This window comes from Scardinius erythrophthalmus (assembly GCF_964197995.2).
Source record: "Scardinius erythrophthalmus genome assembly, chromosome: 20".
NCBI classification, from domain to species: domain Eukaryota; kingdom Metazoa; phylum Chordata; class Actinopteri; order Cypriniformes; family Leuciscidae; genus Scardinius; species Scardinius erythrophthalmus.
This window is the reverse complement of record NC_138240.1, coordinates 17,075,704-17,097,421: the sequence shown is the minus strand read 5'-3', so window position 1 is coordinate 17,097,421 and position 21,718 is coordinate 17,075,704. Positions and strand designations below refer to the sequence as shown.

General features: G+C 37.2%; 1 protein-coding gene across 1 annotated transcript in view; it reads right to left on the bottom strand.

Moving 5' to 3' along the window:
* Nucleotides 1-21,718, bottom strand: part of grid2 (glutamate receptor, ionotropic, delta 2) — a gene marked incomplete at both ends in the record, with an annotated part of 472,158 nt that overhangs the window by 93,844 nt on the left and 356,596 nt on the right. The window contains one exon of the mRNA XM_081348596.1: nt 1,395-1,496. Within this exon, the coding sequence (XP_081204722.1) occupies nt 1,395-1,496 (102 nt within the window). The remainder of the gene's footprint in view (nt 1-1,394; nt 1,497-21,718) is intronic.

Sequence of the window (21,718 nt, the reverse complement as noted above, 5' to 3'; positions counted from 1 at the left end):
AGTGTTCTGTGCTCATCTGTGCTCAAACATTTGCATGCTTTGCTCGAACTTTTCACATCGCGTTAGAACTGGTCACACTGTTGTCGCTTGCGAAACCAAATGGTGTCGCCGTGGGTGGAAACTTGCAGATTAAGGGGCGGTAATATTATAATAAGATCCCCTTCTACGTCAGAAGGGGAGCAAAATCTGATCAGCTTATTTATAGACATGCTTGCAGAGAAAGGCTTACCAAAAGAAAGTTACTGGGTTATCACTTTTCACGTTTTCTGGGTTGGTAGATGCACCAGGGACCCGATTATAGCACTTAAACACATAAAAAGTCAGATTTTCATGATATGTCCCCATTAAGACAAGGCAACGTTGTTAAACCTGAAATAATAGCATATAATAAATACACTTTAGTATTATATTAGCTATTTTGTAGAGGCAACTGCGTTGCAAATACTTTGTGCTTTTAGAGACTGTCAGGATATTATACAGTAGCGTGTTAACTTGTCATGGCAAAAACAAATTTCTGGTTAGACTTTATAATTGCATGGCTCATCCTTTATAAAATTCCATGGTTCCACTAAGCGCTTGTGTGTTTGTTTATTAAATATTTGATCTAATTTGATAATACGGTCAATGACCAATAAGACCATATTTGCAGAATTTTGCAGATTCCTTCTGGACCACACAATCTTTCAGCTCTCAAATTAAACTGTGTTTGGCAACATGAGCACACGTGGATTCAGTTCTAGTCCCCTGACTCATATGCCACTAGGGGGAGTTAATTTACATGACAGCCTCCGCCGACTGCTCATTGTTAGCGATTGTGGACGTAAGTTATTCACAGAGCATTCTGTCAGGGTGAGAAATCACAGAATAAAGGAAAAAAGAGGGGTAGAGAGAGAGAGAGAGAGAGAGAGAGAGAGAGAGAGAGATACGCAGAGTAGCAGCATCACCGCTTATTTCTCCTACTGACTTCAAAGCAGGGATATGAAGAATTTAAACCTCTGAATCTTTAAAGAACTCCAGGGACTCACTCAAATCGGCGCTGGAGGGAAGATAGCAAAACTCAAATCTCAATATAACCCAGCTCCCCTGGTCTACGTTCATCGCACCCCAAAAGTCACTCTTAATGAACTTAGAGACCGGTGACTTGATGTGAACAGACCTCTGGAGCTCACTGGAATGAATATGGATTACTCTGGGGTTACTTCATCCTTATGAGGTCCAGTCAAACAGAGGGGAGTCCTAATTAAGTCAGTTTGATGTCATTTACATTAGAGGTAAAGGGAGAGACCATTACAGAGCAACAGTGAATATTAGAACACTGACATCTTGTAAAACTTTGTAGTTATGAAGACTGTTGTAGTTGTGACCTTGACTGGTAATGCTGTAAGAGTACCTACCAGTACAGTGACCACCCGCAGGACGACCCCACGCATGTTGTTTTCAAGCTTTCGATCTGTCAGTGTCCCGTTCAATCCGTGGATGGGGTCCCAAGTGGCAAGCTAAAAAATGCAGAAAGTTCACAGTAAGTTCAAGGCATGCACAGAAAGATGTATTGATTACACTAAGAGCTCATAGATTTTTTCAGTAACGTAAATTAGTTCATTTCAGAACACAAGCACAATGGGAGTTTCTTTCTTCTTTCTTTTTGGCTTTCATCTCTTCATAAGAAATAAACGTCATAAATGAGAACTTGATAATATATCAGTTGCTTCTCTTACAGATCAATAATTTTAAATGGAGATTGAATGGACATTGCTTGGACAATGGACTTGCACCCCAGATGCTTCTCCTGAAAAATGGCCCATTATCTCCCATGTATCTCCTCTAGAATTTCGCATGAGATCTCAACAATGTCTCAAACTGTGCTAAATTCTGTAAATATAAAGTTTCCAATGAAAAGTCAGAGATTTATATATTAAAGGGGATGTCAAATGCTATTTTATGCATTCTGACTTATTTACACTGTTAAAGAGTTGGATTCTCGTGCTAAACCTTGCCAAGTTTAAACAAATTAGTTGGATGTATTTCTGTGCCAAATACACTCCTTCAGGATTCGTATAAGTTTCGGAAAGTTTTTTTTGAGTATGGCCCTGTATGATTCTTTTCCTAGAAGAGCGCGAGCAACAGCACACCCATCAACGTGCTTCGTTCGGGTTACAGAAGCCGTCGGCAGCGCTGTCATTTTGTTTTTAGAGCACAAAATCAACAATGTCACCAAAGAAGTGTGTTTTTGGATGTGAGGGAAAGATAACCTTGTTCAGCTTCCCAAAGAACCCAGCGTTAGGGGAACAGTGGGTGCAGTTAGTTTTTCTAACTAACTAAAAACTTAAGACTCTTCGGAGATATGAAGATGCAATGCTACTCTATAGGTATTCAAGATTAACATGAGGTTGGCAGAAACTGTGTGTTATGTGCCCTTTAACTAAAACATGATGTTACTGGGGTCAGTAATATTTTATTTGTTTTGGAAAGAAATTAACACTTATTTAGCAAGCACAAATTTAATTGATCAAAAGTGACAGTAAAGACAATATTATTAAAAAAAAATAGATTTCAAATAAATGGTGTTTTTTTCACCATTCTATTAATTAAAAAATCCTGAAAAAAAAAAAAAAAAAGTATCAGTTTCCACAAAAATATTAGGGAGTACAACCAGTTTGACCATTGATAATAAGTTTCTTGAGCACCAAATCAGCATATTAGAATGATTTCTGAAGTATCAGGTGACACTGAAGTCTGGAGTAATGACTGCTGAAAATTCAGCTTTGACATTACAGGAATACATTTAATTTTTAAATATATTAAAATAGAAAACAGTTATTTTAAACTATAATATTTCACATTACTGTTTTTACTGTATTTTTAATTTAAAAAAATGCAGCCTTGATGAACATGAAAGACTTCTTTCAAAAATATAACATAAATCTTACCAACCCAAAACATTTCAATGGTACAATACTATTCCACATTCATTTTTATAGTTTTGCATTTCTTATTTGTTTCATTTTTAATTTCTCCTAAATAATTTGAGAAAGAAAGTTCTGAGACTAAAGAACAAACATCAAAGAAGTTCATAATTATACAAAACATAACAGCGATTTCAAATAATTCTTAAGTTTTTATAGAGCAACTTTTGAGCAATTAAATACTCCTCTGTGTTATACTAAATTAATCTTTGGTGTCTCAAAAAAAGGGGTTTCACCGTCTTGCTTAAAAAATAAATCATTGTGAAAACTAGCCATTTGATTTCAACAGATGCAACAAAAACATATTTTTCCTTTCATGTGACAAAGATCTCTGATGTGTCTGGTTGGTGCCGCCTGAAAGCTGGTTAAGTGTGCAGCCATGGCCGTAGCCAGCTATGAGGTTACCGAGATCTGGGCATCTGTATTTTTCCGAGGTCTATATAATAAATGTTGTGAAATAATTGCCTAATATAGTATTATAGTGCTGCAAGGATATTGCACAGCACCAAGATCTTCTCATCTGAGCTGCCTTATTGGCATGTCTCTGCTCGTTAATGTCAAAATATTTGAGATGACCAATCAAATCAAAGTAGGCGGGCTTAATGCTCACAGAAGCTTTAGTAAACAGTCATAAAGTGTGAGATAAGATGTAAGTAGCTAAACTAAGCATTTCATATCTGACAGCTGTTTTAGGATATAATTTTAAACGGCCATCAAAATAATCAGACAACCTAATAAACGTTTGTCTAATTTTACCATTTGAATTGAAAATAGGCCTATATAGCTAATTTTCGTCATGTAGCTTAATGTAATAATTAGGAACAGTCAATGTGAGGGGAAAATAAATATTAAGGAAGCCGTTTTCATCACATTAGGCATACATTTAGTAATGAATGTGTACATACTGTGAATGAATTTAATAAAGTTATTTACCTAGCAGGTGTGTGTGGGATGTGTCTCCAATGTGTTTAGTTTAGGACAGCTCAGTGTGTGTGTGTGAATGAGAGTGAGTGAGTGCGCGTGTCCAAGGCACGCCCCTCCCCCCTGTCTGATCCCCGAAAAGCAGCGGATGAGAGTGTGTGAGAGTGATACGGTGACCAGTGCAGGTAGTTAGCTAGTCTATGTGCAGTGTACTTCAGTGCAGCCAGCAAAATAAAGCACCCAAACTCTTCGGCAAGACGGCCTCTTTGTTTTTATATGCTACCATCACACTAAACAGCGTGAATGTTTAGGGAGTTAACCCCGGGAGGAGAACTTCCGGCCCTGGAGAAGACGGATCTCCCCTGTGTCTCCCAACCACGGTTAGGAAACAGAAACAGGGAAGGTTAACACATGCGTAACCTTCAGCAAACTAACTTGTCTAAGAAAATGATTAATAAAACATTTAGGGCCCTATCTTGCACCCAGCGCAACTGACTTTGTACACCGACGCATGTATCATTCCTATTTTGCACCCGCGCAAAGCGGACTTTTCCCTCCAGAGACGAACGTCGGTAAGTTAGGAAATACACTTGCGCTCCCCAGGGCGGTTCAGCGCAAAGAGGAGGCGTGTTCCAGCGCAAACGTTCCTTCATGCTATTTTGCAGGTTTAGAAAACAATTGCGCCACTAACCAGGAAAAAATAGTTTAAAGTCAGTGGCGTGTTGCGCATGTTATTCATATGCTATTTTAAGGGCACATGCTTGGCCATAATCAATGTAGCGTGTGCACAACGCGCACTTTGATTCTCTCATCTACACAGAAGCAGCAGTTTTCATTTTTGCAAATCATACATTATTATAATAGATAGATAGATAGATAGATAGACAGACAATTTATTATAAAAGCATACATCTAGCTTACACATTTACCCAAATTATCATACGCCTGTTTAACCGAAGTTCATTTGGGTGGGTTTCTCCATTTCAATGTAACTTCTCTCTTTTACGGCCGTGACGAGAGCGTTGCTCTCCTTGGCTGTGAACCGCTCCATGCGCGCGCCTGGCAAATCCGCCGTTACAATAGCAATCCGCTATGGAAAAAGCGCATCTGCTCTTAAAGGGAATGTGAGATGACTCTCTGATTGGTTTATTTCACGTTATGCCCAAACCACACCTATGAATAATGAAGCTACTTCAGACCAACCCCTTTTAGATTTGCGCCGGGCGCAAGAGTCATTTATCCCGCCGGGAAAATAGCAACAGCGCCCAAGACCCGCCCACAAAGTTACTTGTGCTTTGCGCTTGACACTTGCGTTTCAGATCGTTCAAATAGGCCCCATAGGCTTAATATCAGTTGACCCTATGTTAACTTTTTTCACTGACACAGATGAAAATGAAAAGACTACCAGTCAAAGTTTGAGGAGGAGGAGAGAGCAGGAATTGAAAAATAATCTACTGCCCACTGACATGGTTTTAAAGCTATTTCTTATCCATTTAACAAGCCTTCAAATGTCTTGAAATGCACATATGTAGATCAGAGAAGTCAAATATAATCTTCTTATATAAATATAAAATAGAAATAGAAATCTTCCTCTTATAAAAATACACGCAATGTCTAGAACACGTATAAACCATATTGTGTCGCAATCGTATGTTTATTGTCTTTGTCCTTATAGAGGATTTCCTGGAACGTTATAAGTTTTATGACTTCAATGAGTCTCGCTTGCAGGGGCGCCCTCCAGCTACAAGTATCAATGAAACAGACCTGTGTACTCACTAATGTCCACAACACCCTATTTTGAATAAAAAATAGGAAAAATAGTACATCTCTCCAAAGAAATGTCAAGTAAACATATGCAAATCCATATGTTTGTCTCCAGTGTAGATACATTTTTTTTCTTTCTCTCGCTCTCAGCATAAAATGCATAGGATTTTCTGACAATGAGTAAGAAATTACAGTCACAGATTTTTTTCATTATAATTTAATAATTTATAATAAAACTTTAGATCTTTCTAATGATTTATAGGAAAATAAAGCAGTATTTTCAATTGCTCAAACAAAACAGATGGATGTTGTTTGGATTGAGATTAGTGATGTTGGGCTATATAAACAAAATTGACTTAAAGCTTAGCAAGAGGTGTTCCTGTAGTCGACCATTTTTGGTCTGAAAACATTTCTGGATTTTAGGTTTGTATTTTGTGTGCCCTGTATGGAAAATTAATGTCATTTGTCAGTAATATGCCTGTTTTAAGTGAAGAACTGCACTACTAACATACGTTTTATACTTGTGCTACAATTTTATATTTGTGCTACATGCACGCACATGCACGCGCACACACACGCACACACACCTATCTGGTTCTGGTTATTTTTAAAACACAGTAAATTACAATCAGACTATGACTCACCACATTTGCTGAATATCTCACATTTTGATGTTAAGTAAACATAAGTTAGTCCCGCTTAAGAAAAGCGATGTAAAAATCAATTACTTATACAATGCAACAGGAACACACGCACGCACGCACGCACGCACGCACACACGAACAAGCGACAAAAAAACAAGCTTTTGCATAGAAACACAGCACGGAGCAAACAATCATGATTTAGACGAGTAATTTAGGGCTATGCTCTAATACGCAAGCACAAATCTGTTCACCAAACTCTAATTACACTTAGCTAATGTGTGCCACATAAACAAACAATTTGTTGCCCTACTGTGCTCATTTTTCCTCTTGAGTCGGATAATAACAGAAAACAACTATCGATTTATTTGCCCAATAAAACAATAGCGTAGAGACAAAAGCAATACTTCCTGAAGTACGTCGAGCTACCTGTGAAAAAATACTCTCCACAGAGATACAAATTTCCGGGTCCCCTGCAAGAGAGTGTTGGAAAAAGATTTTCCTGCTCAATCAAAACATGATTTGAAGGGGTTTGGAAGACAGGAATGTAAATGACTTTGATGCTTTTGAAGTTTCCAAAGAAAGTACTTTATGACAGAATACAAATTGCACCAAAAAAATGAAATAAAAAGCTGACGCATATACTTCTATGTCCAGCTTTGTACCAGTACAAATGTCATGCTTTGTCCATGCAATACAAATGTCACCCTTTCTGCATTCATAAACATGGCACCAAAACAACCTTGTTTAAAAAACAAACAAACAAACAAACAAACAAATCCCTCAATGGATCTGAGAGGTAATGCAGCTCACCTTCATACACGAGAGGCTTGAAACACATCAATCCAACATAACACTGCACATTATGAGTCGTATTATCATGGGCTCTGGCTAGTCATTAGCATAATATTTAGACTGGGATTAGACAGGGTACACACCATCCCATGGAGGCTAATATGACAGAGCCTTTACATAACTATCCACTTCAGAGGCGCTGGGGACTTTTTTTTTAACCCAAGGCAGCCATTTTAAGTTCATTCTTATCAAATTTGTCTGAAGTACCAGCCTACTAACTATCATTATGTAATAAAATCACCTGAAATATTAATGGGCTCAAAGGGGTGCGAGCATGTGAAAGTGTGTGTATTTTCTTCGACAAGAATTGATATTGTTGAATTTCAAGCTGCATTCAAAGATCCTGCAAAAAAGTTTTGTGTAGAAAACGGTTTGTATGCTAACCTTTGAGACCGTTTATTCATTCTTCTCATATGTACTCTGCCTTTAGTGGCTTATCATCAATTCAGCCAGCTAGTCATGGGGCTGGGCAGTCCAGAATATTAACATGGAAATTCAATACACCCAGATCCAAATGCACTGTTCTAAAACCTAGTGAGCAATCTTATTCCCTACATAGAAAGCTGAGATCTAAAACCTCATGTGATTAGGAAGAACATAGATGACTCGACAATTGATGCATTATATACTGTATAGTCATGTCTCAATATAATAGAAACATAATATAATATAATAGTGAAAATTTTTGATTACCTGTCTTCACAATTAAAACTGATCTATGCGCGTAATTGAAGGTGAGAAAGGACTAGCCTGACTAATGTTTATAATTTCAAGCTGAAGCTTAAATAAATTGATTCTCTTGAACTGGATGTCTATGCAGCTATAACAGGACACTCTTGATCTTACAGAATGGCTGTTCCTTAAATCGTTTTCTGGTGCAAATAAAAAAAGAGAAAGAATGTTGTTCCTGTCTCTTTTACTCAGATGCATTTATAAAATAGCACAATTCAATAGACAATCAACCTTCAATTTCAGCCATTAAACATTTTTTTATCAGTCCATTTCCTCTCTTGTGGGAGCAGGTGGAATGTTTTTATGATGTATAATTGATTGATTCACAAAGGTTCATTCATTAAAACAAATGTTTTTGAGGTTAAGGACACTGCTATGCTTTTAAGTGTCTCCGTATTGATCTCAAGGAATTGAATTTTGAAGAGTGTCCCTGAAAAGCAGATCCAAAGCAAATGCGAGTCTAAAATCGGTAATTATGGTTTGATTGCGCAACAATGTAATATAAAACCCAGAGAACGTCCATGGAACCCGAATCTGCAATATCTGATAAAGGTCTTCTTGAGCATGTCTACATAAACTCATAACAGCTATATTTACAGCAAGGGAGGGATGCTAAATGCCTGTGAGAAATTTCAAGCCTCATCTAATCAATAAAATATTATCCACCGAGGGAATACATGTAGCCGTATTGCTGAATCGACACATCCATCGACCGTTGGGCTCGCCGCTCATCATGTTGACTTCTGGGAACAGTGAGAAACACAACAGGCCGACCTGGCGATGTTCAAATCAGAGCATTCTAGGAGGTAGATGACTAGACGACTATTTACCAACTGCTCCTGTCTTGAAGTAGTGTCTTTTATATATTTTACCCAAAAACAAATTTATGTTTCATCATTTACTAACCCTCGTGTTGTTCCAAGCCTTCATGGAATACAAAAGAAGGAATTGCAACAACATGAGGGTAAGTAAATGATGAAAGAATTTTCTAAAAAATGTTTGGTGTACTATCACTTTAAAAGCATGAAATAGACACATTGCACTGCCAAATAAAAGCAGGATACCCCAAAATACACTACCGTTCAACAATTTGGGGTCAGTGTTTTGTTTTGTTTTTGTCAGAACTTAATTAAAAGTGTGTTACATTGATCAAAGGTGAAAGTAAAGATATTTATAATGTTACAAAAGATTTATATTTTAAACAAATGCTGTTCTCTGTACTCATCGCTCATCATGTTGACTTCTGGGAGCAGTGAGAATCACAACGGGCCGGCATGGCGACGTTCAAATAAGAGTGCTCTAAAAAGTATCATCGTCACAATTGCTGAAGCAGAACTGTCATTCTTTGGCGGTTCAGTGTATAGTTGTAAAAAAACAGTACTGTAAATTTCAAGCAGAAAAGAGGCGAGAGAGAGAGAGAGAGAGAGAGAGAGAGAGAGAGAGAGAGAGAGAGAGAGAGAGAGAGAGAGAGAGAGAGAGAGAGAGAGAGAGAGAGAGAGAGAGAGAGAGAGAGAGAGAGAGAGTTCTGCCTCTTATCTTCAGAGGGACAGATAAGAGCTAATTTCTCACTGTGGAATAGAAACAAGCTCTCTGGCAAGAGAATGACACCATTAGCATCCCATAATGCCTCGCTCTATTCTGCACATTCACATTTTGTGTGCGGGCGTAACGCTGTCTGCTCTGGCCGTTTCTGCACTTCACGCATGGATCTGTTCATCTTCATCACATGCGATTGCCGCCACTGCCACAGAGCTGGAGTTAGCAGATAGTTGCAAAGGTGAAGTGTGGATATGAGCGACCTCATGGCTGGTAATGCCAGGGTTTCAATAACCTCTTAGGGTGATGATGTGACACTTTGCTGTAGTGCAAGGCAGAGGAAAGTCAATGCAAAGATCACCACAAGCAAGGTGTCTTCATAAGCTTGCCATTTATCACCCGCTCCTGTCTTAAAGTAGTGTCTTAAAGCAAAGATTTTAGTACATATTTTACCAGTGACATATTTGTTTTTTTTTTAAAAAGCTCTTCAAGGGAAAGTTAGAAAATGCTGTCATCATTTACTCACCCTCATGTCGTTCAAAACCTGTATGACTTTCATGCTTCTTTGGAACACTAAAGAAGGAAGTCACATGGGTTTGGAAAAACATGAAGATGAGTGAATGATGAAAATAATGAAATCAAAATACCCCAAAATACAATATAAAACATATATTATTGCAAATTCTTTTTATTATAGAAAATTAAAAACCTACAGCTACTGTAAACAATTTGGGTTAGCTTTCTTTTTTTTATAATTAATGAATAATTTATTCAGCAGTGAAGCATTAAATTGATAAAAATTAGACAGTAAAGACATTTATAATGTTACAAAAGATTTCTATTTTAAATAAATGCTTTTCTTCTGACCTTTCTATTCATTAAGGAATGCCGATGATTTTTTTAAATCATGGCTTAAAAAAATGAAGCAAAAATATTAAGCAGTGCAAAAATAACAAGCAGCACAACTGCTTTCAACATTGACAAATGTATCTGAGCATATTAGAATGATTTCTGAAGGATCATCTGACACTAAAGTAATGTCTGTTGAAAATTCAGCTTTGCCATCACAGAAATAAATTACATTTTAAAATGTATTAAAATAGAAAAAACGTTATTTAAAATTGTAATAACATTTCACAATATTACTGTTTTTACTTCATGAAATTAATACAGCATGGGTAAGAATAACAGACATTTCCAAATCATTAAAAGATCTTACTAAGCCCAAACTTTGTCTGTTTTGGTAAAAATAAAATCTGTATTTCTGATACGTATAAAATGTATTACTAAATATGCATGTATATATTTTGTCGTGACGCCAATAAAAATTCTGACAGTGCAAAGCTCGTACAAAATCTGAACAACTGGTCTTACAGAGCTAGTAATAAAAAATAATAAAAAAACATTTTTAGGCCTGTTTTCTCTGTTTTCACTTAAAGACACACCATCCAAGCAATTACCATATTGTCAATGCTGACCTGCAATTCTATTGAGTTCACCTCACTGAATCCATGTTCTCAGGATTACCACCTGTGTCTAGCAATTAATTTGAGCAGTTATGCCCTTCCTTACCAGGACGCTCCACTGGGACTTTATGGGATGCATCACTATACTAACATATTGCAAGCAGGGTCATATCGATGGAGCCCTGCCTCAGGCAATTTGTAAACAGTACTTCACAAGTAGTTTGTGGTTCAATCGACATAAACGAAATGCTGACGATGCAAAGCAGCACCTGTCATGCAAACAGCCAAAGCATGAATGCCCCCACAGGCTTATTAACCACACAAACACCATCATCATGACAGTCGTCTTAAGTCATCCAAAGCATCTCTGCATGTATATTTCAAAAACACCTCAATACGCTGGCTGACGTGTGGCTTTGCCATCAAAAATAGATGAGTGGACTTTAATTTTGCAGCAAACTTACAGTTATGCTCAAAGTCTTCTAAGAGTTAAGCGAGGTAATAATATAGAAAATGCTTATAGGACACGCCATCCTCTACAAACACTGATACAGAAATGTACCATCAGAAGCTTACCAAGGATTCCTTTTGTTTGTTTCTAATAATATATATACACACACATACACATATAGAGCGGTCACAATTTATACTATAATAACATATTTCTTTAAAATATGTATATACTGTACAATTATAATAATATAATATAAATGTAATACTTTACAACACCAAACTAATAAAAATAAATAAATAAATTTGTCATGTGGTTGTGAATATAAAGTGATTCCTATAGAACCACTTTATAAACTTCATGCGTAATTGAAAACATTTAGTTATGTTGACATCTTGACATGTAAAGTGGTGTTCACATAACTAAATTTTTTCAATTACGCATGAAGTTTATTACTTAATTTTAAGGCAACAGGTTTCCTTACTTTTTTTAAGTTAAAGGGAAACTTCATCTCTGGAAAGATGAATGTGTATTTAAAATAGGTAATTTATGTAGAAGAAATGTGCAATTATTTTTGAATTTGGAGCTTTCTAGACTGAGAAAAGCCAGAAAATGTATTTTTGGCTTATGTGGATGAAAGAAAACAACTCCCAGAATGCACTTGCTTCGCTGCCCTAGGAGGCCACTCCCAAGCCACGCCTACCGGTAAGAGAGGGCAGTTGAAAACAACAAAGCAAAGCTATTAGTGAGTCTCCGTGATGAGTTTGTCTTGGATTTCGAGATCGCCCAAAATGTCCGGGATTCAGCTTTTGCGTTCTACAGTCGCCATTCATCATGTTTACTGTGGCGAGCATGACGAGGCTGAGGGGCGCGGGAGAACGGCGTGAGGCCGGAGGCGTCATTACTGAGACGCACCGGTCTCGCATCTCTCACGGAGGAGCGGGAATTTTCTTAGCAATGTTAAAACGCACATAAACCGATCACTTGTTTATCGTTCATGTAAACACTACATTCAGATTCACCAATCGGAATGAATTCAGCTAGATTGAAACAAAAGGTGTGCATGTAGGCTAAACAATGAATGGCGACCGCAGAAAGCAAAAGCCGAATCCCGGTCATTTTGGACGATCTCGACGGCTGGACATGTCCGGGAAAAAGAGGATGGCATTGGAAATCAAACGCACTGGCACTGATCTGTGATAGGTCTGTTAGCGCAGTGGTTCCTTAAGTGGGGGTCGTGACCCCCCCCGGGGGGGTCGCCGGACCCCAGCACAGGGGTCGCAAGATGATTTCTATAAAAAAAAGTGGAAAAAATATATAGGCCCTATATATTTTTGTTGCAATTGATTTAACCCTTTCGCACGTACGATCACACGGGATCAGTCTTGGCTGGTCCCTGGAGCGTACGATCACACCGATGTGATTAGAACGGTCAGTGCATGACATGAAATTCAAATGTGCTCTCGCGCGTTGACTGGCGCTGAGCCAGAGACAGGCGCGCTCAGAGCTGTCATATATCACAACTTTTCAGTGTTTTCAACCACATAATGTTTATTTTAGGTTTCAGACATATAAGTACTAAAAAAAAACAATACATTTAGAGTTTGTAAAATACACACTGATGTAAAAGGAAGAGCCAATAATTAATCCTTTCCATTATAATTAGACATGTTTTATTCATATCAGATACACATTGTGTAAGTAACTTTAAAATTTACTCTATTCTTCTCCTGGGTTGGTCGCGGGGCAGCAGCGCATTTATCATGGGGGTCGCGGGCTAAAAAGTTTGGGAACCCCTGTGTTAGCGCATTAGGCCCAACCCCCTATGGGCGGGTCTGAAAGGGTGGGAACTAGTGATTGTAGTCTCAACAGAAATCCGCCCCTCTTACACTTCCTCCGACAATGATACAAAATGACGGTTTTTGCGTCATTGTGGGAGGAAGTGTAATATGTAAATACGGATTTCTCCCGTCTCAGGGGAAAATGAGAGAGTGTTGCACAACCATTCAATAGTATGACTGGGTTTCTAACAATGCAAAGCTTAATGCAAATGGGTGGAGTGTTCCTTTAAGTCAACTGATCACTTTTTACAGTATAGGTCACCAAACAGGTCTCCTGAACAACTCTTCTCTATCATTGGTCCGATTTATTTAAAAACAACTTAGGAATACCTCCCAATTCAATTTACAACAAATAATTTCCCATGGGAAAGCAGACATCTAACATACCCAACTATAATTTGGGTAAATTAATATCTGTAGCTGTTTTCCTATAGACGAACAGACTTTCTTTTGTTAATTGGAGTAGGATATGGTTATGTCAGAGGTTATTCTGCTTTACCTGAGATAAATTATAATTAATCCATGAAGAGTAAAAGCGCTGTAAGTAAACTGGCAATTGACAATTATTGATGCATGCAAACACATTCGTAAAATAATTACAAAGTGAAAAAAGTTAATGAAAATATGTTTATGATTAAAAGAGTTTTGTAAACACAATTATCAGTTAAACTGAAATATTAATTTGAACTAATGATTCGATAAACAATAATGAATTTGACTGTAATGCTGGACTAAAGCCAATCTATTTAATATTTAATCTTCATACACAGCACAGGGCTTCAGAGAGGTGAACGTGTGTGCTATTTTAATAAAGCTTTGTGAACAAAGTCAATTAGTTTATAAAAAAGAAAAGATTAAAAACAATTATAAATTGAGATTGAACATTTGTGAGTACAACCGCACCAAAGTCAAAGATTCATCACTTAAAAGTATTCACTGTGTTCACTAATTAGTTTTTGAAGTTCCCAGAAAGACCATGTTTGAGCTTACAGCAAGCATTACCACTTCTCATAATTATTTTTTAGAAATGTAATTACCTGGGGGGAAACGTTTATTATTATTATTATTATTATTTATATAAAACAAAGACAGCTCTGTATTCATTGCCTTGCAGTTTGTAATAGGCCAGATCTAAATCATGTTGTATAATGTTTACAAGACACAAAATTCTGCAAACTGTAACTTAAAGTAAACACACACAAAGAAAATAACCAGATGGATATAACATGTATTGTTTAAGGTTAAGTTTATTTATACAATATAATAATAAATTACTATTTTTTATTATTAAATCAAATGAGTGATTATTTAACATTTTGGTTTAATATTTTTGCCTGAAGCAAGTAATGAATGGCAATATTTGATGCAGAAAAATATCTAAAAAGTAATACTATTTACCAAATTAGAAAAATCTTATTCAAAACAGAATACATTAATTATGGTTATAAAGATTATAAAGAGAATGATGCAAAATGAACAGAGCAAAAAGAAGAAGAAAAAAGTGCCTTGTTGAAATTTAGATATTGACCTGATCTAATTCTGCCTGTTCACGCATATTTGCATATGTACTGAAAAAAGCAAAAGGGCTCGCATCCATATGATGTTTAAATCAGCAAAGATCTGAAATGACACTTAATGGAGTGTACTTCCTTCCTTACTAGCGCGTTAAAATTAGAGCTGGGTACACACTATCATCCCCTTCAGCAATATCTAGGGCAACTGTGAAAAACTTCCTCCTCATCCTATTAAGACATTGACAGAGTGTGGACTGACTCAACCTTCTCCAACAACATGCCTCCCAGGGAGAGCGAAGGAGTGAGCGAGTGAGAGACCAACAAGCAGAGGAGGAGGAGACAGGAACGACAGCAAATGCCTCTCTCCTTTATATTTAAAGCAGTTCTCCTTTATATTTAAAGCAGTTTTGAAGTTGATGCAGCCCTTAAGTCTTGCCCCAAAACAGTATTATGAGGCAGCAGAACGGGAAAGTCCGAAAGACTTGTGGGATCCTGACCCCGGATCCTTGCATCCTCTCTTTATCTGCTGCATGAGGCCGGAGGCGGTGGGCTTCAGGGACACACTGATTCAGTCATGAGGAAATGTTCTTTAGATGGGATTAGCCTACATCATAAAGCCTGTATGATGTAGTCTCTACTTCCTGCCAGCAGATAATGATGTGTCCATGTTGAATATTTCAGGCTGTGGTTTGCTAAGTGCTTTTTCTCAGGGGAATGCAGTTGTGCACTTTTGCTGTCTAACTGTGGCGTCATGCTCCATCTCTCCCTGGAGGGAGCACCTGGAAAGAACACTGATCTTGATGCCAAGATGCAGTTTAATTTTACTTACTACAGGGATGGACGTGAAGAGGTCATTTATATTGGAACATACTGTATGATTGTGAATGTTTTTATTTCTTCTTTTTTTCCCTCTCTTCTCTCCTCTCATGAATAACAGATGACAAGTATGATGAGTTTTGAGAATGTCATTATTCTGTCATTATTTACACATCCTTACGATTTTCCATCCTTTTTTAAGCTTTACAAGCCAAGACCACATTGACTTTATATCATTATATTGAAAAAAGGTGGCCAGGATATTCTTCAGAAATTCAACAGAAGAAAGGAAGTCATACTGGTTTGGAAAGATCTTTTAAAAATCTACAGACCCTTTCCAAAAAATTTGAATATCATGGAAAAGTTTATTTATTTCCATAATTCCATTCAAAACGTTAAACTTCCATAGATTATAGATTCAGGGCCCACAACTTAAACGGTTTCAAGTATTTAGTTGTTTATTTGTACATAATTTGGGCGTCCAGCTCATAAAACCCACGAAAACAGGATTTCAAAAAATTTGAATATTACATGAAATCACACAGTAATTACACAGTGATCCCATGGTCATTGAACCTTGATTTTAGTTATTTTGATTTAACCTTGATTTTAGTTATTTTGGCAGTGTGGGCAGGTGCAAATCCTGCTGGAAAATGAAGGAAGCATGAAGTGCTCTGAAAACGTCCTGGTAGACGGCTGCGTTGACTCTGGATTTAATAAAGCACAGTGGACCAAAGTCCTCTTTTCTGATGAGAGCAAATTTTGCATCTCATTTGGAAACCAAGGTCCCAGAGTCTGGAGGAAGAATGGAGAGGCACACAATCCAATATGCTTGAATTCCAGTGTGAAGTTTTCACAGTCTGTATTGGTTTGGGGAGCCATGTCATCGGCTGTGTTCCACTGTGCTGTCCACTCAACATAGCCGTCTACCAGGACATTTTCAGAGCACTTCATGCTTCCTTCAGCAGACAAGCTTTATGGAGATGCTGACTTCATTTTCCAGCAGGATTTGCACCTGCCCACACTGCCAAAAGAACCAAAACCTGGTTCAATGACCATGGGATCACTGTGTAATTACTGTGTGATTTCATGTAATATTCAAATTTTTTGAAATCCTGTTTTCGTGGGTTTTATGAGCTGGAAGCCCAAATTATGTACAAATAAACAACTAAATACTTGAAATCGTTTAAGTTGTGGGCCCTGAATCTATAATCTATGGAAGTTTAACGTTTTGATTGGAATTATGGAAATAAATAAACTTTTCCATGATATTCAAATTTTTTGGAAAGGGTCTGTAGTTTAAAACACATGTGACAAGCTAGTAATGTACTTTTTATATTCAAGGTTTCATATGATTTTCAAAAACTTTTACTTCTTTTAAAACATACAAGATCTCTGATGAATGTTTCCAGCATCTTATTGAATCTAAGCCACAAAGAATAAAGGCAGTTCTAAAGGCAAAATGAGGTCAAACTGGCAACTAGCAAAGTGTACCTAATAAAGTGGGTAGACTTTGCTAGTAGCTGGTTTGAACTAATTTTGCCTTCAGAACTGCCTTAATTGTTTATGGCATAGATTCAACAAGATGCTGGAAACATTCATCAAAGATTTTGGTCCATGTGGACATGATAGCATCAAGTAGTTGCAGCAGATTTGTCAGCTGTACTTCCATGATGCGAATGTCACATCACATCCCAAAGATGCTTTATTAGATTGAGATCTGGTGATTGTGGAGGCCATTTGAGTTTAGTGAACTCATTGTCATGTTCAAGAAACCAGTTTGAGGTGATTTGAGCTTTGTGACATGTTATCCTGATGGAATCAGCCATCAGAAGATGGTACACCATGGTCATAAAGGAAAGGACAGCAACAATACTCAGGTAGGCTGTGGCATTTAAACAATGCTCAATCTGTACTAAGGGGCACAAAGTGTGCCAAGAAAATATCCCCTACACCACTACCACCAGCCTGAACCGGTGATACAAGGCAGGATGGATCTATGCTTTCATGTTGTCTATGCCAAATTCTGACCCTACTACCTGAATGTCACAGAAGAAATAGACTCATCAGACCAAGCAAAGTTTTTACCACTGCAAACTGTAGCCTCAGTTTCCTGATGTTAGCTAACAGGAGTGGCACCCGGTGTGGTCTTCTGCTGCTGTAGCCCATCTACTTCAAACCGACTGGCACCAACAACCATGCAACATTCAAAGTCACTTACATAACATTTCCTACCCATTCTGATGCTCAGTCTGAAGATTGTCTTGACATTGGCTGTTTCTCAATACAAGGTCTTGTCTGTACTTGTGATAATGTGGATTTCCAATTCAAAGTTCACATCTAGCCAAGTATAGTTCAAATCCCTGGATGTAATCTTGATCCTCCCCTTTTATCGAAGATGCATTGGAGAAGTGACTTGTGCGGACATGAGACAGCTAGGTATCCCAGAATGCATCTCGCACCAACCAGCAAGCGTCAATAGCAGAGAAGAAAACCCGCGTAATTTAAAAATACTACTGTTATTGTGTCACAAAATGTAGTTTTAAGAGTTTTTCAGGTGAGAATGTAGATGTTTAAAGCTCAAATCTGTGGTTAATTTATAAAGATAGTGCCTATTTAAAAATTGAATCAGACGTTTTCAGAATTGTGAGATCAAGGCGATCACAGGGAGCTCAGCACTCACTAACCCCGTCTGGAACAGCCTTTCCTCGGCTAGTCCTTCTGACGTTTGCCACTGGCTCTGATGTCTCTAGTCTAATGGTTAAACATGAGACTTAATTCATCTTGTGTAGCCTATATCTAACGGGCAATCTTTGGTCTAATTAATCTATACTGTACTTTTTTCCGTAGCAAATAGTTTTGGCTGAGGTCAAAAGTGAAGTTTCATAACTTTATATCTTTAGGCTATTTGAATTTAACGCCATAGCCTACAAGAGAGCTGACTTGTGTTTGACTGAATCGTTTGCTTCATTTCTTATTGTATAGCTTCTTTTACCTTTATAATATTTGTATAATATTTATAACATGTAGTTCAGGCAATATGTGCAAATGTACTCTGATTCTCTTCACTGTATTTACATGTATAATAAAATAAAATGACACAACCCTGTCTCTTTTTGTTAAATGTCAGTTTTAATGATCAATATTATAATGTTTCATATTGTTTTTAAAGAAAACAAAAAGAGGCAGGGTTGTGTTTTATATTTAATTTTGTTATAAATATACATGCAGTGAAGATAATCAATGTACGCACTGCACTTCCTGAACCACATTTGTGTGGTTATTAAAAAGTTTAAGTTTTTTTTTTTATAAAAAATGAAAAGAGGCATATTGGTGTTTTATAACATATTTTGTTGTATCGTTGCCTAAAATATACATAAAGAGATAACCAAAGTAGCCAGAGCGAGCTAAGTGATGCTATCAAGAACACCGCTGTTCCATTTGCAGAATTACCAGACTTGCGTCCTCCCATCCTTGAGAGTTCGTTCTCCTGAGTCAAACTTGGCAAGTCCAAAGTTTGCGTACTTGGTATTGAGAAACGCCCCATGTCTACTGTACATGCCTTAATGCACTGAGTTGCTGTCATGTGATTTTCTGATAGATATCTGTGTTAACGAGTAGGTGTAGCTAATAAAGTGGCTGGGGTGTGTGTGTGTGTGTGTGAGAGAATCCCAAGGCATGTGATGGGGAAGGTTGGAGAAAGACCTAGCGAACTATTGAATATACACCGATCAGTCATAACATTACGACCACCTTCCTAATATTGTGTTGCTATTTTTACCCCTTTTGCTGCCAAAACAGCCCTGACCCGTCGACCCGGGAATTTGGAGGCCAAGTCAACACCTCAAACAAGTTGTTGTGCTCCTAAAACCATTCCTAAACCATTTTTGCTTTGTGTCAGGGCGCATTATCCAGCTGAAAGAGGTCACAGCCACCAGGGAATACCATTTTCATGAAAGGGTATACATGGTCTGCAACAATGCTTAGGTAGGTGGTACGTGTCAAAGTAACATCCACATGGATGGCAGGACCCAAGGTTTCCCAGCAGAACATTGCCCCAAGCATCACACTGCCTCTGCCGGCTTGCCTTCTTCCCATAGTGCATCCTGGTGCCATATGTTCCCCAGGTAAGTGACGCACATGCACACGGCCATCCCCGTGATGTAAAAGAAAACGTGATTCATCTTCAACGGATTTCTTACTTACTTACTTACTTACCAGGCCAACTTCTTCCATTGCTTCGTGGTCCAGTTCTGATGCTCACGTGCCCACTGTTGGCGCTTTTGGAGGTGGACAGGGGTCAGCATGGGCACCCTGACTGGTCTAAGACTATGCAGCCCCATACGCAACAAACTGCTATGCACTGTGTATTCTGACACCTTTCTATCAGAACCAGCATTAACTTCTTGAGCAATCTGATCTACAGTAGCTCGTCTGTTGGATCAGACCACACGGGCCAGCCTTCGCTCCCCACGTGCATCCATGAGCCTTGGCCACCCATGACCCTGTCGTCGGTTCACCACTGTTCCTTCCTTAGACTACTTTTGATAGATACTGACCACTGCAAACCGGGAACACCCCACAAGAGCTGCAGTTTTGGAGATCCTCTGACCCAGTCGTCTAGCAATCACAATTTGGCCCATGTCAAACTCGCTCAAATCCTTACACTTGCACATTTTTCCTGCTTCTAACACATCAACTTTGAGGACAAAATGTTCACTTGTTGCCTAATATATCCCACCCACTAACAGGTGCCATGATGAAGAGATAATCTGTGCTATTCACTTCACCTGTCAGGGGTCATAATGTTATGCCTGATGTTATGCCTATATATATATATACAGTACCAGTCAAAAGTTTGGAAACGTTACTATTTTTAATGTTTTTGAAAGAAGTCTCTTATGCTCATCAAGCCTGCAGTTAAAAAAAAAAAAAAAAAAAAAAAACAGTAATATTATGAAATATTATTACAATTTAAAATAATGGTTCTCTTTTTTAATATACTTTAAAATGTAATTTATTTTTGTGATGCAAATCTGAATTTTCATCAGCAAGTACTCCAGTCTTTGGTGTCGTATGATCCTTCAGAAATCATTCTAATATGCTGATTTATGATCAATGTTGGAAACAGTTGTGCTGCTTAATATTTTTTTTATAACCTGAGATACTTTTTTCAGGATTATTTGATGAATAAAAAGTTAAAAAGAACTGTATTTATTTAGAATAGAAATCTTTTGTAACAATATACACTACCGTTCAAAAGTTTGGGAACAATAACTATTTTTTTTTTAAGAAATTAGTACTTTAATTCAACAAGGATGCGTTAAATTGATAAAAGGTGATGGTAACGATTTATATTGTTAGAAATGTTTTTATTTTGAATAAATGCTGTTTTTATGAATAAATGCTGTTAACATTTTACTCATCAATGAATCCTGAAAAAAGTATTCCAAAAAATATATTAATCAGCACAACTGTTTCCATCATTGATAATAACTGAGTATCAAATCATCATATTAGAATGATTTCTGAAGGATCATAAGACACCAAAGACTGGAGTACTTGCTGATGAAAATTCAGCTTTGCATCACAAAAATAAATTACATTTTAAAATATATTAAAAAAGAGAACCATTATTTTAAATTGTAATAATATTTCATAATATTACTGGGTTTTTTTGGGGGGTTTTTTTTAAACTGCAGGCTTGATGAGCATAAGAGACTTCTTTCAAAAACATTAAAAATAGTAATGTTTCCAAACTTTTGACTGGTACTGTATATATATATATATATATATATATATATATATATATATTTACTACTCGTCATGTGGTATGGTCAGGGTAATCATATATTTACATTTTGAATATATCCAATTATAATAGGTTTTAAAATATACTGTATTTTCAAGTTAACATTTTTGGGGAGTTGCACCACATAAATAAATAAAAATATTTCAAATGAACTGATATTTAAAAAGACTTACCGACCTTGACACAATATGTCCTCTTTATGACAGTGGATTGACAGACAAAATCTTTTTTTAAATATAATTTTAACAAAACTGCTTCCCAAAAATATCAATGAATTTTAAATTCTAAAAAAATAATAATAATAATCACTCAACACAGAAGAGGTGCATTCAAGTCATTCGAAGGACACATGATTCCTGCCTTTTTTTCAGTACAGATAACAGCCTTGGGCATTACATTGAAGAAT